The 26,361-nt window shown below is 36.5% G+C and overlaps 1 protein-coding gene across 1 annotated transcript; it reads right to left on the bottom strand.

Moving 5' to 3' along the window:
* Nucleotides 1–834: 834 nt before the first annotated feature.
* Nucleotides 835–2,877, bottom strand: LOC129752175 (uncharacterized). Its single transcript, XM_055747966.1, has one exon. The coding sequence runs from the start codon at nt 2,875–2,877 to the stop codon at nt 835–837; it is 2,043 nt and encodes a 680-aa protein (XP_055603941.1).
* Nucleotides 2,878–26,361: the final 23,484 nt, after the last annotated feature.

Genomic DNA, 26,361 nt, shown 5'->3' with positions numbered 1-26,361 from the left:
ATGGTATGCACTCGGTGGCGTGTTTGAAACAGAGAACACAGTGCAGTGCGTGTTTTAGACATGCCTGAAACCAAGCCTCCTCAACGTTGATTGGCTATACGAAAATGGAAAAAAACTTGGACGCCCCGCCCCTTCATGAGTTTTGGTTTTTCTAGCCAACGAAAGGTATAAAAAAAGCGGTCGACTGAGGGATTGTTTCATTAGTTAGAAGAAATTCAAACTTATCGCATAGGCAGCAGCAGAGATGGGCAACAGCGGTGGAAACAAGTTGTGTCTCACCCATCACACCCCCCCCCCCCACACACACACACACACACACACACACACGCACCTCCCTCATCAACACGCCATGCTACACACACCTCTCATCACAAAAAAACACACCCATCAGCCGCCGCCCACTTCCCACATCACCCACCGAACATTTCCTCACCACACTTCGCATCTTCAGACTTCGCTCACCTCCATCCTTACCACACGCCTTGCGAACACCACCGCCTATCGAACACCACCACCTATCACCACAGCACCATTCACCCATCGCACACCCATCACACACCCATCACACACACATCACACACACATCACACACCCACCCCACACCCACCCCACACCCATCGCACACCCACCCACTCAACGCACACGTCTCCCATATATCAAAAAAGTTCAAGAACAACTCTTAGAAAGTTTTTGGCCCTGAAAAGGGCCGTTTACTGTTATTTGTTGGAATGAAAACATGGTTGATCTATTGTTTGTTGTTTGTTTGTTTTATTATAGAGGCTTGCTGGGTAGATTCGCCTCTGTAAAGTACTTAAATACTACTATTTACAAACATTAGATTTTATCGTATAGATTGATTGATTTCAGAAATTCTATAACTTTGGTTTCCTTATTGGTATCTCTAGCTAAAATGCTTTTTAAAGAAGAATCTAGACCTAATCTCCTACGTTCAATTTGATATTTAGGACAAGTTAATAAGATATGTTCAACATCAAGGATGGTTTGACATTCTTCACAAATTGGTCTATCTTTCCGTTCCATGAGGAAACTGTGGGTAATCCTGGTATGTCCTATCCTCAGCCGGGTGAGGCATCTCTGCTCGAGTCGTTGTTTCCGGTCAATCCAGTTAAATGTGTTAGTTTTGATTTTTCGCAGGTGAGAGGTGTTCCGATTAATCCATTCTTGTTCCCAGTGGCGCCGGAGTAGGGTATGCACCCATCGGTGTGCATCCTGGTACGGGATAACATTATCCATTGGAAAACTGGTGCGTCCTTTGTCTGCCAAGAAGTCTGCTTTATGGTTGCCTACGATGCCGCAATGACTTGGGATCCAGCAAACTGCAATCGAATTTTCAATGCATCTATTTTCAGCTCTTCTGATCCACGGGTGCGGGTTGCTTCCTCCTTCAATGGCTGAGAGACAACTCGCCGAGTCGCTAAAAATAACTGTAGGTTTTCCAGATTGTTCGGCTATTTCTATTGCATGATTTATAGCAGCAGCTTCGGCAGAAAAAATGGAGCAACTTTCCGGGAGTTTGAGGCAGATTTCGACTTCTTTACTTGTGACGCCTAGGCCGACGGAACCGTCACGCACCGACCCATCCGTGTAAATGTGTTGGTGACGTTTGTATTTCTGGTCAACATGAGATGCAAAGATTACCCTGGTTTTGTTGCTATTTTCGCCAGCACTGACAAGTTTTTTGATTCCCCAGTCGATTTCAGGTTTCGGAGTATTCCATCTACGCTGCCGGAGTCCCGAGGTGTTTTGGATATTCGGCAATTTGCATTCTACGACATTTTCGAACCATGTACTGGCCCGTGAGAAGGTTGTTGTCGGTTCCATCGCTTTCTGTTGGAATCTCATGGCGCACCGAGCAAAAATTTCGATAGCTACAAGATCAAAAGGTAACACTCCCGCTTCGGCCATAAGTGAAGGGATTGGGCTGGACGGCATTGCACCCGATGCAAATCGAAAAATACTATTGTAGGTGGGAGTCAATCTGCTGAAAACTTCCAATCCGCTGCGGCTAACGATTTCAATGCCGTAGGTAATTTTTGGGACGATTAACGATTTGCCGATACTTGCGATGGTTTTCCGGCATCCGATTTTACTGCGTCCACTTATGCATCGAAGAAGACATAGTCGTTTAGATGCATCTTTCTTAGTTATATTTATGTGTTTCTTAAAATTCAGTCTTTTGTCGATCCAAACACCCAAAAGTTTGATACAATTTGCCTTATTAATAGTATTTTCACTAACTTGCAGGGCGGGAGGAGCTTTTCCGTGGTGTTTTCTGTAGCAGCTGTGCATCAGCTGTGATTTCTCGGCGGATACTTGAAAGCCGATATTGTGTGCCCATGAGTTTATGATATCGATTGCCTTTTGGAGTCGTTTCCGTACCGATGAAGCAAAAGGTCCCGTACTAATTACCAGGATGTCATCAGCGTAAAGTAGGATTTCGATTCCTTCCGGTACGTGGTCGAAAATTGACTGCATCGCGACTAAGAAAAGTGTCACTGACAACACAGAGCCCTGCGGAACACCGTTCTCCAAACAGCGGCGTGATGATTTTGTTCCACCAACGACGACTCGGAACATCCGACCCGTCAAGAAGTCATGTATAAATGAAAACATTCTGCCGTCGATTCCCCATCGATTCAAGTGCTGAAGAATGTTGTGCCTCCATGTGCGGTCGTATGCCTTGGCGATATCCAGAGTAACGAATTCTACGTGCATGTGTTGTTCAGCAGCTTTCTGTATTTTTTCGTCGAGTTCGCAAAAATAGCTGCTGGTTCCCCTTCCTTTACGAAAAGCGTGTTGTCTGTTATCAAGAAGGTGTTTTTCCTCAAGTTCTGTCATCAGACGACGGTTGACCATGCGTTCGAATACTTTTGAAAGGCAGCTTAGGAGAGTGATTGGCCGAAACTCGTTCGCTGTTCGTTTCACCGCGCATGGTTTTGGAATCGGTACAATGAGACCTTCTTTCCAGGTGTCTGGATAACAGCCTCTTTGCCAGCATTCATTATAGCAGTCTAAAAGCAATTTTTTTGCGAAAAAAGGCAGATTTTTTATCATGGGATATCCGATTTCGTCGAGTCCAGCGGATATTCCTTTGCAAGAGTCGATCGCATACAACAACTCGGTCATACTGTAGTTAGCGTTGTAGTCTTTTTCTTCGTTGGAGTCGGGGAGGAAAGCTTTCGATTCATTTGTATTTTTAATCTGTATGAAGTTCTCGTCGTAATTTGCAGTTGATGAGACTTTTTCGTACTGATCTGCAAGTAGTTCCGCTATCTAGTCAGGGTCGTCGGTGAACATATTACCGTTTTGTAAGCTGTATCCTACTCTTCGCCGTTTTCCGCTTAGGGCAGATACACGTCCCCAGAGCTCTTGTGTGGTGGAGCTCGGGCTTATTCCTGTGAGAAATTCGTCCCATGTTTGTTGTTTTGCAGTTGTTATCACTTTTTTCGCATTGTCACTGGCATTTTTGTAGTCAATCCATAATTGTTGTTTTATCTCGTTTTGGGGATCAGCTCTTTGAAACTTACGTAGTGCTTTCCTTCTAGCTTTGATGGCGATTTTCACCTCTTCGTTCCACCAGGGGACGGATCTGCGTCCTGGTGTACCTTTCGTCCGGGGGATACTCTCCTTAGCTGCTGAAACGATAGCGTCGGTGAGTTGCAGTATCGTGTAGTGTTCTCTGGGGCTAAGATTATTGTAGATACATTCTTCGAAGTTACTCCAGTCGGCTTCTTTGTAAATCCATCTATGCCTCAGGGTTATCTTGGTTGGTGGGCTGTGGCTGCGTAGAATTATTGGCATGTGGTCGCTGCCTCTTGGGTCTGGGTCCAATGACCAATTTATTCTTGGTACTGCATTCCAGGATACGAATGTAAGATCTAAAGTTGATCTCTCGCCGTTTCTGGGGTCGATTCTGGTCGGCTGTTCTTCGTTGATTATCATCATATTGTGTTGCTCCATAATATCTAAGATGATCTTTCCTCTACAATCGTTGATTTCGCCGCCCCACAGGGTATGGTGAGCGTTGAAATCGCCCATAAGCATCAAAGGCTTCGGGAGCTGCTGGAGAACTGCGTCTAATTCTTGCGCCAGGTCGTTATTGGGGAAATCCGGGGGTATGTATATGGATGCCATTGTCATATTCACGTTTCCTTTGATAGAGACCGCGCTGATTTGCATGTTGGTGTTGATTTGGATTCTATTCTGGGGGTATTTTTTCAGTACCGCTACACTAACTCCATCGCTGAGGGGGGTTGGGCCGGTTTGGTTGTGCCACGTATAAATTCCGCCTAAGGCAGTACTGTAGATGTTGTCATTCGTCTTCAGTTCTTGAAATGCCAAAACTATTGGGGGATGTTGTTCTTCGGTTATCAAAAGTTGGATCTCGTTGAGTCTGCTTTTTATTCCTCTAACGTTCCATTGAACTGCCAATCGTTGATTTGGGTTTCTTTTCGATGATTGTGATACAGCATGGTTCGTAATAGCCATAGTTGAATGTTTAATTGTCCGAGCGTCGAGATGATGTCGGTTGCATGTTTCCACTGGCTTGTTCTTTTTTGGTCATTTTTTTTAGTTTTCTCTCCTTCCTCAAAGATTGCTTGTTGTAGTAGTAAGTTGGCGTGCTCTGGTCATCGGAAGATTCTTTGTCGATTTTACGCTTCGGGGTCAATTTCAAATTTGAAGAATTAATATCGGTTTCGTCTTCACTGGAGACGGTCATTTCGGATGTCGGGCCTTCTTCCATTGCTTCCCCCAACTTTTTCCTTGTCAGGAGGGCCGTTCTACCAAGCATTTCGATTTCCTTCTGAAGCATTTGAATTTTTTGTTCGAGTTGCGCTATTATTTTGTCTTTTTTCTCAATTTCGGTTATTTCCTTAGGGGTTTCAAGACGACGTTGAATCTTGCTTATTCCGGCAAATGAGGATGCAGCGGTTCTGGATTTATATTCCCGTTGGGCCTGGAAGTATGGTATTTTGAGATCCGTTTTGATTTTACATATTTCGAGCTCCTCCTGAAACGTAGGGCAATTCCGATCCATTGTGCTGTGCGTACCTTGGCAGTTAATGCATTTAGGAGTATTCTGGCATTCATTCCTTACGCATTCCTTTCCTCCACAGTTTAGGCAAATTTCTTGGGATTTGCATTGCGGTTTTTTGTGTCCAAAAGCACCACAACCGAAACATTGTAGGGGTTTAGGGTAGTATGGACGTGTCGCTATCCTGAAAGCGCCGAAATATACGTGAGTAGGCGGCCTAGTAGTTTTCAAGGTTAGGACCATAGTATTGGATGGTATTTCTTTTTTCCCTTCTTTTTTGACAAATCGGAAAATTCGTACAACGTTTTGGCTGGCCAGTTCTTCCAAGAGTTCTTTTTCGCTCATTTCCGCTACACCATGGCATGTTACTACACATTGGCTTGTATTGAGTGTTTGATGATGTTCTACTTGGACTTCAGTTCCATCAATGAGTTTCTTTAAGTTGAGCAGTTTATTTACGCATTGCTGGTTCCTCACTTTCAGCAGGTATCTGTTCCCGTTTTCAATTCGTTTGGCCTCATCTACCTTGATACCAAGTTGGGCTATGGTTTTGGAGAAGATAAAAGGATTTTTCGGCATTGTTGTGCTCTTGGCGGTTGTTGGTTCTTCGTCCTGGTTGTTTATGCTAGCGCTTACAACTAGGAATTGTGTTTCCCCGAATTCATCATGTGCGTCCATCCAATCAGGTATTGTCTTCAACGTCTTGTTCTTTTTAGGAGGATCTCCCCATTTGCTCTGGGAGGATGCCATGGTAACGGAGAGCCGCGCCAAAATGGCGGGCTTTGTTTACGACGACGCTAGGAACGTCCGTCGAGTTGCCCCGGCGGTGGCACGAAAAACTCGACTCGTGGTAGGCCCCGGCGAAAGCCAAACCACACGAACGGACCGCGTACTTTTTAACAAGATGTTTTTACACGAATGGGTTGATACCGACCCGACGATGTCTCGTATTTCACCTCGACGATCTCGTCGATAAATTCGCTCAACGTAAAAATAGGAGAGAGTGCTTGTCAAAAGAGAACTGTTCGCTTGTACGGTTGATCAAAGACTGATGGTTGATCTAACGCTTACTCCGGAACCCTAGGTAAAAACAACAGTTTTAGCTAGTGATTGCTATGTGAACTGAAGGGAAATGAAAACTTGATACTGATTCCAACGAGGCGCATGAGGCTAAACAGTTAGAGAGCTTTTGCACTGAGTCAAGCGTTTAGATCAAAGCAGTCATTGTAAGATTTTCTCGCAAGCGTTTGATACGAAGCTCGTGTATTGATCACATTATTTGCATAACTGCCGGGCGCAATCATTTCGACGACATCGGTCTTGTTACTGCTTATACTTATATTTAATTCGCCTTTTGTTATGCAGTTGAACAAGCAGCATACTATCTTTATGGGTCGTTTTAGACCATTAATAGGTATTAAAACGACAATTTAGGGAAGAATGACTTTTCTTGAAGATAAATTCCTATAAAAAAAATCGACATACTTTATTCTAGAATGCTAATTTAAGACGAAAAACACATAAACACAGGACAGGCTGTCGTAATTCTACGTGAACTTATCGGTCGTTTCTTATATACAACCTCTGTAATTTTTTAATTTTCAAAAAACATGCGATATTCACGGGGTATCATGCAACAAACTTATTTTTTATGAAAAATCTGAAAAAACGTATAAAAATTTATAGTTTTCAATGAATTTATGATACCATATAAACCATTACATCAATTGCAGTAATTTTTGGATCTGTTGAAACGAATTCTAAAATTATTTTGGAACATAAGGATGATGCATACATTCAGGGGTAAAAAATACTACAAAAAATTCTACTAGCTGAAATTATGAATTAAATGTTTGGATGAATGAAACTCCAATGTTGACAAACGCATGATGCAAAATAATCATATTCCAGCACTTGGATACGATATTTAAATACAATGTGTCTCTTCGAATTGCATTTTGTGGCATGTTTCCCCAGACAGATAACTGAAATCTAAAAAAATTAATTCAAAAAAAAAACTGTTGATTGCTCGAAAAATATTTTTACATCAACAATGTTGATACAGGATGATTAAACCAGCAAAAAGTTTGTAGTCTCCGTCATACTGGGTAAAAATTTTAGGGCATCGAAAAATGTTAAAATTTGTACATTTATTGTAGATTTTTTAAAATTTGGAATGAAAATGAAATACTTTAAAATATCAACTTAAGATGTGAGAAATTATGTCATAATCATTTTGTAGTCGTTAAATATAACATGACTACATTATATAAAATTAAAAATTATAACAGGGCTGTGGTGCACAAATGTTGCATCTAGCCCCGCTGTTGCATGATGCCACGTTTGACGGTATCAAAAGTATTTTTGCTTCTCGAAAAAGCTTTTTATTAATGTACGGGATCACATATCATCTTAATTGGAACATTGTGTCTTGGAATTAGATACTAGCGGTCAGAAACTTCTAACGGCGGCGAGTTGACAAATTTTTCCGAAAAGATATGATGAAAAAAGTGGAATGGGATCAAGTCTCCCCTCTCTCCCCTAATCTGTTTGAAGGATTAATGATCTATTGTGTTTCAACATTAGCTATTTAAAAATATCTTTAGCAATTAACAAAACATTTCTTATACCGATTCAACTTCTCGAGTAATTTTTTAATGCATTAAATGTTTGAAAAATTCACTATTGATTACTCTGTCCGAAGACACAAGTTGTCACACAATACAGGGTTGATTAACTCATTAATATCAATATCGGAAGCCCGAGCACCTGCCGGATTCAAATTAGAGCCCAATCAGAACAACTCGAATCGTGAAACATGACCCCATTAAATTTAAAGAGGAAGAGTCTCGGCTCACGGCAGTGACAGTGCCAATGCAATCGATAGCTACCCATTAGTCACCAGAAGGGAGGGACACCGTTTAAATTATGTCTCCTGTCAGCAGTCAGCCTCTTAAGGTGAAATCCACTGGCTTCGAGGGCTGGGTCTTCTTCTATTATGCTCAAAGAGAATGAGTTTCTAGCTTCCGGCTCCAGAGAGAGAGAGAAAGAGCAACAAGCTTTTGTACTTAAGATTAATTAATTGTATCAATTAAACAATCAGTTTGACAAAACGTAGCGAATTGTGTGGTGATTTCCTGTTCCGGTGAACTTGCTGCTGCTGCTGTTTCTGCCCTCTGGTTGCTCAATCTTGAGCAAATTTATCACCCAAGTGCGAGACCGGAATGCATAAATCATTTGATGGGGGTGCTCGATAGTTTACTCAATTCTGTGAGAAGATGGGGATGAAGCATTGCAAATCATTAAGACGAAGTCAAGATGATGTCGCCTGGATCAGCAACTTACATCAGACATCGAGTCCCAGACAGTTTCCACTACTCTGGGTCGTCAATCTGAATATCAGTTCGAAGGATCTAATCAGTGAAAGACGCTCTGAAGGGAGAGGGAGCATCCTAGAAGATGTAAATTTAAAGCATTCCATTAGGATTACGCCAATCAAGTGCTGGTTGCAATTAAAGCTTACCAGTTTCCTCTTTCTCTCTCACTCTGGACGAGATACAGGTGTATTTAGTTAGTTTGAGCCTGAAGGCGAAAGAGAAAGTTTGCCGTAATTTCACGTATTTTCACCTTTCGAGATCTCTAACTCCAACAACCTGCCAAGCCAAACTTTCGGCCCGGAAACTGATTCGTGTGGGGTAAGTTGATCCCTTCATCATCCGGACTATCATGACCTCTGTTCTCATTTCTCCTCTGTCTCTCTATCTTTCTATCAGCCCATTCTCAGTCCAGAAACCTGGAAACATTTTCATCCAACGGCAAGTGTTATTTAATTAAAAACCAACAGTTCGCAAAAGTGAAACCAGACACCTTTGGCCATTCGGGTTCAGATCTGAGCAGCAACAGCAGCACCAAATTCATAGAAATCTAGCGAGACAGAGTGAACTAACTGAACATGTGTACCGATCCGACCCCAGGGATTAGGAGGAGTAACTTTGGCTTCCGGTCAATTCTGGACCGGCTCTGCCCCACCGAAAACGAAAGCAAAGTCCTTAGTCAGCAGAAAAACTTTTTCCAACTTATTACTTCGATTCAAATGTCTAATACCCAGCTATAGTTGTTCCTGCTGTTTCCTTTCGCAGCAAAACTTAGGTGAGATGTGGAGTAATAGTATCCATTTCAATATTAAATCAAAGCAATGAATGAGTGAACAATGACTGAATTTTTACTGACGTTTAAGAGGTTTCAAAGGAATCAGTTTTGACTTGACTCAAGTAAATAGAACTTAAAAATTTGTAAAACTGAGATGCATGTTCGTTTGAATTATTGATAGCATTTTTTTTTAATTTACTTTTTTTTGTCTGTTGTATTCCAGTTTCCTGAGGTTTTTTTTTTGGTCATTTTCAACAACATCTCTACTCTGTCTTAAACCTCATACTTCCCAAACACCCCTGACTTAAATCAACATAAAGGGTGTCCACGATGAAATTTCCACACACAAAATTCGAGTTTTCATCCGATTGCCATCAAATTTTCAGGGAATTGAAAAATAACTATTGAACTTCATTTTATCATTTTATTCGTGTTTTACTTACAGTCCATACATAAATGCCCGCACCTGGGCCTTAACCTCGGCCATAAGATTCTGCACAACCTGTGAATCAACCGGTTTTTGCACGTAAACCCATTCTTTCTTCAGTACCTCGACTGTCTTCACTACCTTAGGTCGTTTTAGAAGGAGCTACTTCATAATCGCCCAGTACTTCTCGATGGGGCGGAGTGTTGAGAGGGTTGAACATTTTCGGCACGAAATTGACCTTATTTGTCCTTCAGTACGTCCTTAGAGTAGTGACATGAGGCCAAACCCGGCCAGATGATTGTTGGGACGTTGTGGGCCTTCAGGAGAGGAAGCAACCGCTTCTGGAGGCACTCTTTCCGTTCATCGTGTCCTGGGTCACGAAAGGTGCATCCGCACGTGCAGATGGCTTGCCAAATCAGGAATTAGCAAATTTGGACATCTTCTGAGAGCGGACATGCTCCGGAACGCTGAATTTATCCTTGGCCGTGAAAAACAGGTTGCCGGGGATCTGTTTGAAGTTGGCCTTCCCATATGTTTCATCGTCCATGATGCAGCATTCAACTTTCGTGAGCATGTTGAAGTACAACTTCCTGGCACGGGTTTTTGCGGACTTGTTCTGCTTCTCGTCGCGATTAGGGGCTTTTTGTACCTTCAACGATCGAAGCCCAGCTTTAGTTTTGGCCTTCTGGACAAAACTTCAGCTTAGGTGCAGCTTCTTAGCCTCATACCTAACGGAGGCGTTCGGGTTTCGATTGAATGCCCCAACTACGCGGTTGTGATTTTTGGTGTTATACGGAACACTTTTTCTTTCGCTTCTGGGCTTCCGATCGGTGGTCAATCGTTCTTCGAACTGCTTAATCACTCGCGACACCCTGGAATTCGGGATTCCAAACGTTTTAGCGATGAAACGATGTGAGAAATCCTTGTTCTCGTGATGAACGCGCAAGATTTTATTACGCACGAGCTGTTCTTTCGACTCCATTTCCGCGAGTTTTGATCACAGGACTTTTAAATTTTCAGAATATAAACAATGCAATATGTACTAAATCCATCCAATTTTTTTTTAAGTTCTACCCAACGGTTAAAAAGTAAGATCTTTTTCAAAGTGTGGCAATTTCATCGTGGACACTGTTTATCTCTCTAGTTTTCCAACCGATTTCTTCAAAATTTATAGTTTTGGAAACCTCGTAATGTAACTCAAATATGTTTCTCAGATTTTATTCACCTACATATTTGTGTAAAGTATCGCAGCGCTAATGTAATTACATCACTAGAATCGGTATGAAATTGCTTTTCTGGTGCAAATAAAATTTATTGCTGAAAATTTTGCGTTAATATACTTAAACCCAGTGCAAAGTTGAAGTTAAGTGCAAGAAAGTGTAAGAAATTGCAAATTGAAAAATTTGTGGAAAAAACTTTGAAAATACGTCAAAATACTGTGTTCTGTATTTTGAAAACCTACAGATGCGAAAATGTGCCGAATTACACCAACTATTCAATCCTCTTTTCAAAAATTATCTGGAGTGACTTTAACGATTTCGATGGTTCACTTAATGAAAAGTATGGTTTTCACATCACTTATTTATTTTTTTGTGGTCATGTTAAAAAAAATATAAATCCTTGTGTGCAACTTATAACTTCTAACTTCAGCTTTCTTGGACACTTAGTGAAATTTTCTAAGCCTTCCGTAGCTGATCTACAGTATTTTTTCCGAAGCATGTTTTTTCGGGTTTCTTCAGTCTTTGAATAACGGAAAACTGAAGCGTGTAAATGAATATTGTCTGAAAATCATATTTGAGTAACCGTAAACTGGGATAAAATTGATCACTTTTAAGTTCATTCTACAATATTTTTTAAGAGGTTGCTTTTTTGTAACACTAAAAATTTTAAAATACTTCCTTCGGTTAGGAGTATAAAACATGATCATTAATAGCAGAATGTTCAAACAAAATTAGTGGCTATAACTAAATGATTGTTGTTACAAAACCCCAGGGCCGTAGTTAGAACCGGCTCATGGGGGGAGGGGGGGAAGGGGGTTTTGGTGACAAAATTGTTCCTTTAATATATTTGCTTGAACAATGCATGCATAAGGGAAAGTTAAAAATAAAAGTTTCATATAATTATTTAGGTGTGAGTTTTTTACATTCAAAGTGAGGAATTTATTCTAATTTTCGAAAACAAGTTCTAGAAGTTGCCGATTTGCCGAGAAGTTCAAGGAAAAAAGGGATTTGAAGATTCATTTTAAAGAAAAACTTTTTATATTTATTTAAATTAGAAAGTAGAAAGCTAATTCTATTTAAGCATGACTATTTGAGGCATTGGTAAAAAATTATCAAATAATTAGAGATAAAAATGAGAGATTAAGTTAGCGGTTCAAATAAGATTTATTTTCTTCTCGATTAAAATTAAAGATTTTAGTTTGAACCTTTTTTAAAGAAGAATCTGCAATATAAATAATGATAAACAAAAAATCTGTAAAATATGTTTTCAAATGAATTTTAACTTGAAAAAAATACAAGTTCTTTGGCCTCATAAAATTACCATTCATAATTTAGTTCATGATTATAATCCTGTGGAATAAAAAAAATCCTAAAATTGTATTTTAAATTTGTAATTTCTTCTGGTTTGTGTTTCAAATTGAATCTTATTTAATATAAAATTTTTATTTTGAATCCAGAATAACAATTTTGAAACTGCGATCGCCTGTAATTTGAATCGTTAATGAAATTCTCTTATTTATGTTTTAATTTTGATTCCGAATCTGAGTACTGCCTTTTTAAACATGAGTTTGAAATCTAGATTGCGAATTTGAAAACGGTGTTTGGAATTTATGCTCTAAATAATAATTATCACCAATTAGGAGCCAAAAAGTGAAATTATGATCAGAATTTTCAACCAGAAATTTCTTTTTTGAATTCTGAGTTTTTGACTTTAAAAGTGAATTCTTTCTTCAGTGATTTATTCGAAATTGAACTTGTGAATCTGAATGAAAATTGCGGATGATGAAACTGTTCAAAATTTTTTAAATTCTGGATCAACATCAAGAAACATTCTTTAGTTCCAGTTTAAGAAATAAATTAAAAATTTTAAATCTCAAAAATGGTTTGTATTTTAAATACATTCAACATTCTCTTAAGGGGGAGTAGGGTCTAAAACTTTAAAAAAAATCGCTTTTTTTATTTTTTTTTATTTTCTTATTGTAAAACATTTCAAGAATGTTGTGTCAAATTTTCAAGTCAATTGAAGCAAAATTGTAGAAATTATAGGCCTTTATCTCCTCCTATCTAATACAGCAAGAAAGCAAGAGCAGAAATTTCAAACACGTTTTTCTCGAAAGCACATTTTTAAAGTCCGTCGACATCGTCATTTGAAAACTACTTCACCCATTTTTTTTTCAAATTTGGAACATATTTTCTACATATAAAATACCAGACCCCAACGTTTTTCATTTTTTTGTTTTTTTTTCACTTTGGGGAGATTTTACAGGTGAAAAATGGCGGATTTTTTCGTGAAAAAACGTAGTTTTTATTTCAAACAGCCACAAAAATTTCTTAAAAAAAATGTTAAGTTAAATAAAAACGTTGGGGTCCAGAAAAACATCTATTAAAAATATTTTGCTCTGATTTTTTGACTTCAGATGAATTTGTGCTGAGATACAGTGTCCACCGAAAATCCTGTTTTCTAGAAGGCATCATCGAAAGTGCTCCGTCACCGGCTCATTTTTCAATATTTTTCTACGAAAAAATTACTAAATTTTCTTTTAACAATGCTTTGTATAATGCAAAAAAATTAAATACATTTGTTTGAACGATAGCCCTAAGAAAAAAATCGTGAAAATGGTGTTTTTTTTTTACCCGTTAGACCCTACCCCCACCCCCCTCCTTAATATTCCGAAATGATGAGTTCCGAATATAGAAGTACTTACAATAAAAAAAATCTCATTAGGAAACCCTTCTTTTTTTTTATTCCTAAACACTGAACAAAATTGTTTTTTTTTTCTTTTTTTTTTTCATTCTGATCAAAATTATGATAACCTTGTAAAATAAATAGACTATATTTCAAGATATTAAAAAACTAGAATGAATTACCTTACAACGAATCTAATATCATCAAAGTTGGTTTACATTTGCGGTCAGAGGAGCGCCATCAAACTGATTGTCAAATATCCCGGAAAAGGATAACTTCAAACAGCTTTGGAAGGTTAAGATACTAATTTTTACACATTTTTTTTTTATCTGCGATTAAAAAGAGGCTTAAATATTCTAGAAAGATAACTTCTTGCTAATCGATTTCACCCGACCATTTCCCATTAATGCTATCATCAACAATCACGATTGCTAGCAACATAATGAAAAAACTCTGAGTAAACTCGCGGTAAAGAAAAAATAACAATTGCTAACATCTTTTGCAAAAGCTTTATTATACCTCTCACACACATTTTCATCAGAATGACACCTAATCAAAATGAAGGTGGAGGGGGGGTGGGGTTCTTTCTCTGTTTTAAACACATGAAAAATTGCATACGCCATCGCCTATGACTTTATTGGAGCATTAAAAATTGGCTCTGATGACGTTTATAAACACTCGATCAAGAGAGCATATCAAGATAAGAACTTGAACATATCTCAACGAGATATTTATACATTTTTCAGTTAAAATATTGTTCTCATAATTTTCGACTCTTTGTTTCTTGAATCTTGGATATATCTTATTTTGAATGGCATTGAATAGGATATATCAATATTGAACTCACTTTCAACGATAAAAAATTTGTTTCAAATTGTTATAATATATTATAACTGTATCTTATTTTGATATGCATATGACTTTCCATGAAACACGGACATCGAAGTCAACGGCCCCAACCGTACTTTAATTAGTTTTGCTCAGCAGATTCATAAAATTGAACCAAACTTTTGGGATACCAAAAATATAGCATGATTTAGCTAATAGTGTGAGTTACTGACATTCCACTAGAAATTTTTCTCGAAGCATTCATATCTTGATGAGTAATAATTTCGATAGGGTTTGTTCTGCCTAATATCAAACTATGCTATCTGAACCAGATATAATCTTGATAGGAGCATATCAAAAACTGATATAATTTAGCTATGATCGTATAGATTTTTTGATATAATTTGAGATATTTTAACATCCTACGAATTATAACTCATTTAGATAGAAAAAAAAAAAGTATCAAAATATCTCATCTTGATATAATTTAGTTTTTCCCTCCTGATCGGGCATTGGCCAAATAGCTAGAGTTTAACTTTATTAGAGTTCTGGTGATGTATAGAATACGCTTTAGGTTTTTTAAGAAGATTAATGTTATAATCCTAATTAAGTTATACTGACCGTAATGAAGCTAAAAATGTTACTTGGAACATACGTAGGGGAGAAGCAGGCTGTATGCGCCTATTAAGAAGAATACTGATTGAATCAAACATTACTTCGAATATGTGTACAAAAACTATAGTATACACACAAGAGCAGACATCTGTTTTCTATACATTGGAGAATACATTACATTTTATGTTGAAATCTCCTTCAGTTTTCGAGAAAACGATTTTACCAAAACTCTTGTCTAAAATGCCGAACCTTAAACTGTGCGGGCTAAATGCGTCTATTTATATTTAGGGCTAAATTTCTATTTATCTGGCAATATTTTGTTTCTTTGAAAATGCTAGAAACTGATTGCCTTCATACGACAAAGCTTAGGTTTTTTTTATTTAAATCTATGTCTTTCATAATTGTCTCATATTCATTTGAGAAAAACATAAGTGATACTTTCAGTGATTCGCACTCTTTTTCATATTTTTGGTCTTTAATGCCAGTCACTTAATGGTACTTTTCTTGTATAATCTGTGTTATAAGAAAAGTGCTAAATTATGATAAAAATTTAAATGTTATTTTTGCATATGCAATTTTTGTAAATTATTTCAAACACTGTAATGTAATTTAATTTTTTTTTCCGAAAGTGGAACACTTTTTGACCAGTAAGACAAATTTATATTTTTAGCTGGCCGTTTATACTTTCATTTAAATTAAAAAATGGTGGTATCAATGTTTAAAATGTGGTAATTTTTAACTTTTTTGTATTGCCCCAAATATTTATCAAAAGCTCATCAATGCTGGCAAAATCACCAGCTCTCAATTCTACAGAAACAAAAAATCCTTAATTAAAAAAAAGTTTTTTCTTATGATAAGACAAATTCTGGAATATCTCAAGTTCGAAAAGCAAGGGAAAAGTCAAAAATCGCTATTTTTCTTTCTCAAGTCGTAAGCATGATAAAAATGTCCTCAAATAAAAAAAAATTAAGATAAGTGAATGAAAAACAGTTGTATATTTAAAACATTTTTTCGCAGTTCTAATGTTTAAAAACCAAAAATTTAAAACAGTTGAGAAATAATAGAAAAACAATCAGTTTAAGCTTTTTCACAATCAATTTTAGTTTTATGAAATCTAGAAGTTTCGGTAAAATTATTTCAAAAAATTGAATTAATTTACTTTCCTTCACATAATGGATCATGGAATGACTTGGGAAAATTACTACATTCATCTATTTTAAAACATTACCCAAACATTACCTCAAACTCCGTTGAATTTTAATGATTACCATTTCAGACGACAATTTTTTGTAATTAAATAATCATTCACAAAACATTTTTGACTGAAGTTTTCACTCATTTTTTTAAATTCCTGTTTTAATGTTAGAACCATGAAGTTTCGATTAATTCAAAACTAGTAATTGGTCTTGCATAAGGAGTGTATTCGAAAAAAAAAAGCAATACTTCGTTTTGTTAATAACTTCTGCATGCATGAATAAAAATTGATGAAATTTTAAGTGAAGCTACCTACCTACTTTTATACTGTTTGCAAGTGTAAATTTTAGTGACGATGTTTCAAGTGAATTTTGAGATATCGTTCGATACAGAAAATCATTGAATAATTTATTTGGATAAGCTATCGAAAAAAATTAGGGAAGTCCCACTTGAAGACTAAAAACCAGCTGGAAATCAACTATTCGACTTAAATTCATATGGTAAATCGTTGAAAGAGTCCAAGAGGATCTAAAATAAAGTGTTCTTATTCGTTCTAATTTTCACTATTCATGAATTGAAGATAATTGATTTCATGAAGGTAGGGAATAAAAGAGGTTTTATCAAGCGCAAATCAAAAAATTTCGATTGATAAAAAATGGTGGTCAAATCGTGCGCAAAATATTGGAACCGCTAACGTGGAGATGTTTCGAAAAATTATGTAAGGCCATCAAAACAAAACTCTTCGTTGACAAGGTTTGCCTGGATGTTCCGAAGATGAACAAAGAAAAAAAAATTGAAAATTTGATGTCTAACTAGCACTTGAGGTGGCTGACGATCTGTGAAAGCTTCAAATCAGTCAGTGTAACATAACTATTGACACAACAAATTGCTAAATATACAAAGAAGTTGCCTCCAAATGCGACTTTTTTCCCTGAATAACATTTCCATAGATCCAATAAAGTTGATAATATGTTTTGGTTGGATCTGGAATGGTGCAATTACTCGAAAACAGAGGTGAAGAGATAAAAAGTTAAATACCGTCAAACGGGGCATCATGCAAAAACAGGGTTAGATGCAACATTTGTATACCACAACACTAATTCAATTTTTATTTCAATTTGCTGTAATAAAGTTATCATTGAAAGAGTTTTTTAACGTTTTTGATACCCATAAAAAAATTAAAAAATCGTGCAATAAATGTACAAATTTTCATATTTTTTTTATGTCATAAAAAACTTTACCTAGTATGACGGATTGGCTTAATGATATCACCTACAAACTTTATATTGCTTTCATTATCCTATACTAACACTGTTGGTGAATAAATATTTTTCGGGCAGTTACCAAATTTTTCTACATAAATATTTTTATAATTCAGTTAGCTGTCTGGGGCAAAATGCTACAAAATGCAAATCAGAACTAAAGCTCATAAATGGCATTTCCATATGCTGGAATATGATTGTTTTGCATTATTTGTTTGTTAACATTCAAATTTCATCCATCCTAAGATTTATTTTCATGATTTAAGCTAAAAGAACATTGTGTAGCATTTTTTACCCCTAAATGTATGCAGCAGATTAACACTTTTTTCTTAAAAAAAAATTTCAGAAAAAATGTAAAATTTAATTCACTGTCTGAGTCCCAAAGAATAATAAGCGTATATTATTACTCTTCTTGTCTTTGTTCATGTTTTTGATCATTTTAACATAAAAAACATCAAAATGATCAAAAACATAAAATGGTTGGGCCTACCATGGAGCAGAGAACGCAGAGACAACCGGAACACAGGAACAGGAAGAAACGTGGACCACCAGTACCATACGTTTTAAAAGGGGATCGTTGGAAGCATGCTAAGAAAAATGCTCCGTGTTGAAAATATCATGCTAAATGTAAAATAACATCACCAATCACTAGAGTCATCCTTCATCGGCTGGTAATGATTTATTTGGTACACAGAAAACACAAAACTTAAGACTGGAAATCTTTTTAATAATTTGATATATTGGCTGAAAGATTATTAAAAATTACTTGTATTTATATGCGTTGAACTGTTTTGGATTTCAGCGTACAATCATTTCTGGTCTTAGACCAAGGATAAAGCGCCTTTACTCGCTCTTAAAAATAAAAAAGAAACGGAAACATTAATAGAACAAAGCTCTTAACAGACCTCGAAAGGTTCTTCAAATATTTTACCCTTTTAAAAGAATTTGGTAGTGAGCTTACTTCGGAACCACTCCGCAAATGATTAACTCGAACTAATGAACGTTAAAGTATTACCTTAAAAAATTGTTTACAGAAAAACTGTTCCAAAGAAAAAAAATTGAAACAGTGATCAAGGCGCTTTGCTTTACATTTATAAGTGTTTTTATCATTTGGCACAAAAATTCCTTTCTGAATTTTTAACATATGATTAGGTCCAAGTTCAACAATCGGTTGCATATTGACTTTAATCGAAAACTGAAGATTTCAAAATCCAATTAAGAAAAATAACTTGATCCAGTCCGAATGATCGAAAATCTCATCACAATAATTTTTCCACCCCGCTCCCAGTTGTCCTTCGATGGAAGCTGATAAAAGAATAACCCCATCAACGGACGGGAGGCAACATCTGCAATGAATTGTAGAATAACAACCGAGCACAATCGGCTGCCAGTTTTATGACCTGTAGGCCATCGAGAGTGTGGTCCTACCACCAGATGGCAGCCGTTTAGAGCCATCCGAATCGAAAAGGCGTGAAAGCTAGCTGGTCCAGAATGCGTATGTCACCAGCTACTGCCTGGAGAGAACCATCTGGTGGGCACAATTTCCTTCAGCGATTGTTTCCTCCTGCCGTCGACAAATCGGAAACGGATCCATTCCTGTCCCCTGTCCATCATCAACCCGTGTCTCCATCTATCGAAAGGGTTGCCTTTGCCTACTTCCGGGCGGCCACGCAGCACTCAACAACGTTCATCTTTCTGTTGTTTATGTGAAACGCTCACTAATCGTTGTTTTCTCAATATGTCCAATGTGAAACTTCATTCATCCATCCAGTGCAGAAAAACGGGAACCGGAGATTATTGTTTTCGGACTTTCGATCCGATCTCGGCTGGCGTATGATGGACACAGTTTGGGACCAGAAATCCAGCCGTTTTTTTTTCCTACCCCTTTCGACCCATTTCGATCAGCATCCACATATATGTACGCCTAAAAGTCGGCAATTGGAAACATTGCCAATCGGCCAACAACAATCAGTCGCAATCTCTATTCATCGCAAAAGGGGGCCATTTCTGATTGTCGTTGTCCCCATTCACGGACCCAGCAGCGTGGGTATTGATTTTGATTTCTCGGGGAGTCACGTTTCGGTGGTAAAATTGCTCTTCTCTGATTATTACGTTCCAACAAGCTGGATGTGTTTATGTCATTATCACATTCGGATTTCCATTTTATGCATTCATGACGCCGAAGCCTCATTGCTGAAGCTGCTGTGGGATACATACTTATCTGTGTTCCTGTGTTTCTGTTTTCTGCTGCCAACAAGCAAGACTCAATATTTAGCAGCAGATCCTCTTTTCCCCGGTTTTTGGTGCGGGGGATCAGCATCAGCATCACAATGCACAATAGATGGATGGGATGGTACCTATTGAATCAATTACGAATTGGAATCGATTATGTGTTGGGTAATGAATTCGAAAGCTGATAATTGTTTTCCCCCGATTACGTCATCCACCGGAGTGTTGCGGTTTCGCGTGAATGAGGTGGTGAATTAAAACCTTGAAGATATTTTTGTTTGTCCTGATTGAGGATTAAATTGTCCAAACCGAGTGGTGTTGTTGGTATTTATTCGCAATTTACATTTTTTTTAAAGATTTATTCACATGTTTTTCTATGTGTGAATCGTGACTTTTTTTTTTAATTTTTAATCTTTTCCTAAGGAAGATGTTCTAGTTTAAACATTATTGAAAAATAGAAAAATTATTTTCTTTAGCTTAGCTAGCTTAGTTTGGTTGACTACTCATATCCACCATAAATCTATGAATTCGAAATACTGTGTAGAAGTGTTTGTGTTGTCAACAATAAAAAAAGATTTCAGATATAATTTTTAATTAGACTTCGCTCAACTTACGCTAAGCTTGCCAGATTGCCCGGTTTTATCCGGGTTTGCCCGGATATTTGATGCAAAATTTTGAGAAAGTCCGGTCCGGCCCGGTTGCCCGGATATCGTGAAAAAAGTCCGGATATTGCCCGGATTTATTCACAATTTTCACAAAGAAACCAATAAAAATCAAAGTTTTTGAGTAAGTTTCAGCAAAATCAATTAACAGTATGGAAATTTTCAACGGTTGTTTCAAATAATTTCGCTGATTCACTTTTATAAACCTTTAAATATTTAAGTGTTCCAAACAGTTTTTGGAAGTCTGCAATTACATTAATAAAAAATTAATTTCATTTTTTTTGCATTTTTTCTTTGCTTTTATATATAATAACACCTAAATTTTGCCCGGTTTTTGCCCGGTTTTTGGATTTGAAAAATTGAAATCCATGCCCGGATTTTGCCAGGTTTTTTTGAAAAAATGCCCGGAATTGCTAGGCCCGGACGGGAGTGGGAAAAATTCTGGCAACCTTAACTTACGCATTTCCAATTCCATAATCGCTGGCGTGGCTAGACAGGACAAGTTTGCTACTCCGTGATTGATCGAGGCCAGCAAATTTCTGCAAGGAGCAATAGAATGGTGCTTGTTGGTAGAATACTGTGTAGGATCAACCAAAAACCTTTTGAGCCCAGATATTTCAAATACTAGATTCTAAAAATTCAGAAACAAGGGTAAGTCAATATCACCAACTATGGGGACCGTCTATACGGCTGCGAATGTATATTCAAATATCCAAGGAAAAGGTTGTGTTAGTAGGGGAAAGGTTAAAGATCAAAATCCATTTTCATAAATAGTGTGATCGTATTTCCTACACCTTCGATGTCTCTAGATATTTCTTTAGGAAACTCCTATTTCTATCTTTGAGGCAGTGATTAAGAACACTGTAGCTGTTTGAAAGACAAGAATGCTTTTTTTGAAATTTTTTTCAAACCAGCTTGTTTTGCTTATTTTTCCTGTTATATTTATGAATTAAAAAAATACTTTTCAGAATGAAGAGACTGATTGAAGTACAATTAAAATGATATATTTGATATCTGAAAGATCGGTCAATGAACAACATGAACCTGGTTATTTTGGATAAATGTTCAAATAAGTTGTCAATTGTGATAACTGGTACAGGTCGTTTTTTGAAAATTCATCAATGCGATTCTACTTTTTGCCTCATATGGATTTCGCTATTACGGAGAAGAAAATTATACATGTTCCTTAACCAGACAGAATTATATGATCATTTTTTTTAATATAACTTTTAAAACACCATTTCCAATGTGCGTTTACAATCGATTAAAAAAGCTTTCCAATGTCACTTAGGGGGAAGTCGTCTATGGCCGGACATCGCCTATGGTCGGGCAACATAGATTTTTCGAAAACACAATATCCTAATAATGTTTTAGCACCATGAAAATAAAGAAAATAGTAGCCTGATATGGTGTTAGAAATATGGAAATCCAATCTGAAAAAGTAAACCAATGATAGGCATCCAAAGCTTTTGCCTAGTAGTACGGAGAGGATCGCCTAAACTTTGCGTTTGTATTGTGGTCAGTTTTTTCGGCTTGTAAAATTTGAACAGCACATGAACGACATCATTGATTGGTTATCTTTCGACTACAGTAGATATATGGTAACAAAACGGAAGTTCAAACGAAATATTAGGAAAATTTAAAAAAAAAGTGCGATTTCTCAATGACCGGATTGATGTCCGGTTGTTGTCTATGACCGGACAAGAAAATATTCAAGATTATAGATGATTTCAACTTGAAACTTTCATTTTCTCATCTCTATAGCACCCTCAAATGGTTAGCAGAAGATAAAGATTCAATAACGAAAATATTTTGGTCCTCTGAGAAACTTTAAATTCTGCTGTCCGGTCATAGACAATTTTTCTTTAGTTTTTTCGAAACAAACGTTTCATTCTGGTTTGTCAAAAAACTTCAATGACTGGCTTAATAGAACGTTCAGTATTGGAAAACACATACTCACAAGACCTGTGCATGGGATTTCAGTCATTTTGCTACGTTTTTGTGCCATTGGTGACAACTTTGGTGAAGTAATTCATAGAGTCCGGCCATAGACAACACTGTTAGAAATGGGTGAAAACTAACATGAAATTATTTCTCTTACCACATGAATATGTTGTAAATAAATTTGTTTCTAATATAGTTCAGTAATCGTAATATTGATACTCTTCAAATCAGTAGAGGAACCAATATTTACAAAAATCTATTTTTTAAGTTATTGCTTAAAAACCTTAAGTGTCCGGTAGTAGAAACTTCCCCCTACTAAATTTTGTTATCGCGCCAACACTAAATTTTTCTTCGGAAGTCCGAACTTGTTACTTCCGACGTACCGTTCTTCCGGCAAAGAAAACTGAGGAAATAGACTGTCGGAAGTCTGTATTTTGCTGCCAGTTCACCAGCGAAGTTTTTTTTTTAAATGGACAATATTTTCAATTGAAGCTTATACTCAAATGAAAAGCATAGTACAATTACTAAATCTGTGGTTTAAATGAACAACACGCAACCATATTTTTGAGTCAATAATGTTTTGTTCTTAAAATTACTTCACGCATAGTAATTTTACTGTGTTGATTTTTGCTGCCCAAGTAATTTTGACTACGTTCGTAGCAAAATCACCAATGAGAGTATGTGTATTGTATACTTTGTGCATGGTAAAATTAATATGTTTGATGATCAAACTAGTATGTGTTATGATTGAAACGAGTATTAATAGCATGAATGAAATAAAAAATTACCATGCTGCATTCGACTGAGTCGATTTGGGGTCATTTTTGAATTTCTCAAACCCTGGGGTCTTAAAAGCTTCGTTTTGGTTCAAAACTCATCCATGATTTTTTGCAGAATTTTTAAGTAACGTTTACATGAGTAAATTTGAACTTTTATGTTTGTATGGGAAAATTGAATATTTTGTACTGAAAAATCAACATCAATTTTGTTTCATCTGTGGAACCGAGCCTGCTAATGGTTTTTGTGCCAATTTATAAAATCTTCTAAGGAAATTTTCCGTTGAACAACTTTGTCGAATGTCATAACTTTGTATCTTTTCATACAAAAAAGTAATTAGCTATTTAACAAGTGGTGTTGGTGTTGATAAACAATAAATTCAATTGACACCACTGGTGAGTGCTTAAGAGGCATTGCATGACCATTTTTCATGCAATACATCGCGGGGCACAATCAGTGGTGTCAATTGAATTTATTGTTTATCAACACCAAAAGACATACACTTGTTAAATAGCTGATAACTTTTTTGTATGAAAAGATACAAAGTCATGACATTCGACAAAGTTGTTCAGTGGAAAATTTCCTTAGAAGATTTTATAAATTGGCACAAAAACCATTAGCAGGCTCGGTTCCACAGATGAAACAAAAATGATGTTGATTTTTCAGTACAAAATATTCAACTTTCTCATACAAACATAAAAGTTCAAATTTACTCATGTAAACGTTACTTAAAAATTCTGCAAAAAATCATGGATGAGTTTTGGACCAAAACGAAGCTTTTAAGACCCCAGGGTTTGAGAAATTCAAAAATGACCCCAAATCGACTCAGTCTAATGCTGCATGGTATAATTATCATGTAATTTAATAGCATTTCTACCTGATATGGTATTCCGGGATTTGTACAAAATAAAGTTTATTTTAATTCCCTTAGGAATCCCTTTTAAATTTATTTAACTAGATTTCACAATTTTATCATACAATTTCATAGCACTTCAAGCATTTTTATAATTTTTGCACCCGTTGTTTAACCGGTGTGTGGTCCTTTGAGTATTGCTTATGAAGTCCAGTTAATCTGAAAATAATTGCAAAAATTATAAATTTATGGCTAAAAAAATTGAATTGTTTTTACATACGTTCTAACGTAACGAAAAATTGATGATTTTCATGTTTCGAGGCATTCTTATGCGGCCCACAAAGCTTTTTTTTCAAATATTTTTTCAACTTTTTTCTTCAATAGATTGTCATAAAAGATTACACATAGTAAACCAAAAAAAATTGACATGCCAGTTACTTTCCCCACAGTAATTTAGATGGTTACTTTCTTCTGGCATTTCTTGTGTTCTTTTAAAGGTAAAAGTGCAATGTTATCAATAGGTGAAACATAATATTGAAGTGTTTTTTTATTCAGTTGACATTTATTCCCTGTTATTCAACTATCGCTTTAAAATTGAAAAAAAAAATAAAAGCAGACCGGAAGAACAATCAAAAAGATTACAATTTATCACCGGCATTTCTTAGTCCGTTGCACAAATACTGGCAAAAAAATAAAACCAATCACAAGTAGAGTGTCCTTTTCCCGGCAATTTTCCCGTTCCCGAGAATCGGGAAATATGGTGGCCTGTTTCCCGGGAATTCTAGGGATCCCGGGAAATATGCGAAATATATGCACTTCGATTCAAATATACATAGCATATCGAACCTTTCGTGCATACAAGCCCATAATTTGTTAAAAATGTACTCTTCATAATGTTTTTTAAACCTATTTTTAATCAATCAAAAATATTAAATTAAAAAAAAGTCTAATATAGTTCGTTAGACCTGTATAAGTCAAATGAAGAATTCATCCATGCAATTAGGGTTTGATGAAAAAATTTTATTTTTATTAGATTGATTATTCCGACCATATTTCGTTTTTCTGAACACTGTACATATTTGCTCTTCATATGAAAATAAACGATTTATTCTTCCTTTTGAGGTTTTGAAATTCATCTGACTTGCAAAACCAAAGGGAAACAAGTGCATGAATGTTAAGCGGGCTATAGACTACACCACATTTGTACAAATGTGATGAAATTCGATGACACTATGTCGCTGTGAATACGATTTGCATCGAGTATGGCACAGCTTGAATGGGTGCGCAAACGGTTTGAGTAAAGCCGGCCATAGACTACACAAATGGCGTGCGCAAATACGATGATTCCACGACGATTGTTTGATCTATGCTCGCCCACAAACGATACAAACAAATTTCGCGCGAACAAAACCGATGGCTGGCAAAACAGCAACAGTAACTACAAAAAAACCACCTCCACCCCGACTGGGGCTGAGTAAATGGCTTGAATTTTGTACAAACTGCACCATACACCATACCACAGAGGGTGGTTTCTATAAAATATTTCGATCCAGACCGATTTTACTCAAACCGTTTGCGCGCTTATTCAAGCAGTGCCATACACGATGCAAATCGTGTTCACAGCAACAAAATGTCATTGAATTTCATCGCATTTGTACAAATGTGGTGTAGTCTATGGCCCGCTTTACTTTCGAGAAAAAACCATCTCTACCTGCTGCGCGATTTTTCATATATTTTTCGAACTGTTGTGGATAGAAATACATATATTCTTTTTAAACTTATCTATTTGAATAAAAAAATTGCACCAAATGGCTGCAAAATGTCTACTGCCACAGAAATCGGCATATTTTCAATGAGTCTTAATGACAACATTTTCAAAAAGAACGATACGAATGATTCCAGAGGCTTCCTGGTTTTTTCAGAGAAATAATTTCATAAATGTCGGGAATTCGGACGGACTCTCTTATCACAAAAGAATTATTTTTGTTCTTGAATATTGAGAGCTTTTTTCGACATGATCGACATGGGATTCTAATCGACATGAGATTCCTTTTCTTGTCACAAAATTACGACGAATAAGGGGGGACGAGCGATTCAATTTCAATCGAAAATTAACAAATTTATGCAAATCTGATTGGTTTGAAATAATTTTTCTAATTTTATTTCATCATTTTTCTGTTGGATTTTATGATCGTTACATGCATTGACAGGAAGCGTAAAAGCAAAGAAACACGTTGGGGGGATCACTAAGTTCGTCTTTCAATATGACGGAATGCGCTGATAATTATTTTCACTTCGCGATTTCAAAATTAAATATCTCAAAAAATAGTATTAAAAGTGACAAACTTGTGATAGAAAATAAATTCAGAGGCGTAAGTTTATAATGTGAAGTAGCAAATAAAAGTGGAAAGTGATGTTTCGACTCTAAAACATGCATTCATGAATTAAGACAAATCAGA

This window comes from Uranotaenia lowii, chromosome 3, assembly GCF_029784155.1.
Source record: "Uranotaenia lowii strain MFRU-FL chromosome 3, ASM2978415v1, whole genome shotgun sequence".
Classification (NCBI taxonomy): domain Eukaryota; kingdom Metazoa; phylum Arthropoda; class Insecta; order Diptera; family Culicidae; genus Uranotaenia; species Uranotaenia lowii.
Note: the sequence above shows the minus strand (reverse complement) of the source record. Positions and strands in the feature narration are given on the sequence as shown.

Bases quoted from the DNA above. Each gene is read 5' to 3' on its own strand.
- LOC129752175 (XM_055747966.1), bottom strand. From the start codon at position 2,877: ATGGTCAACCGTCGTCTGATGACAGAACTTGAGGAAAAACACCTTCTT.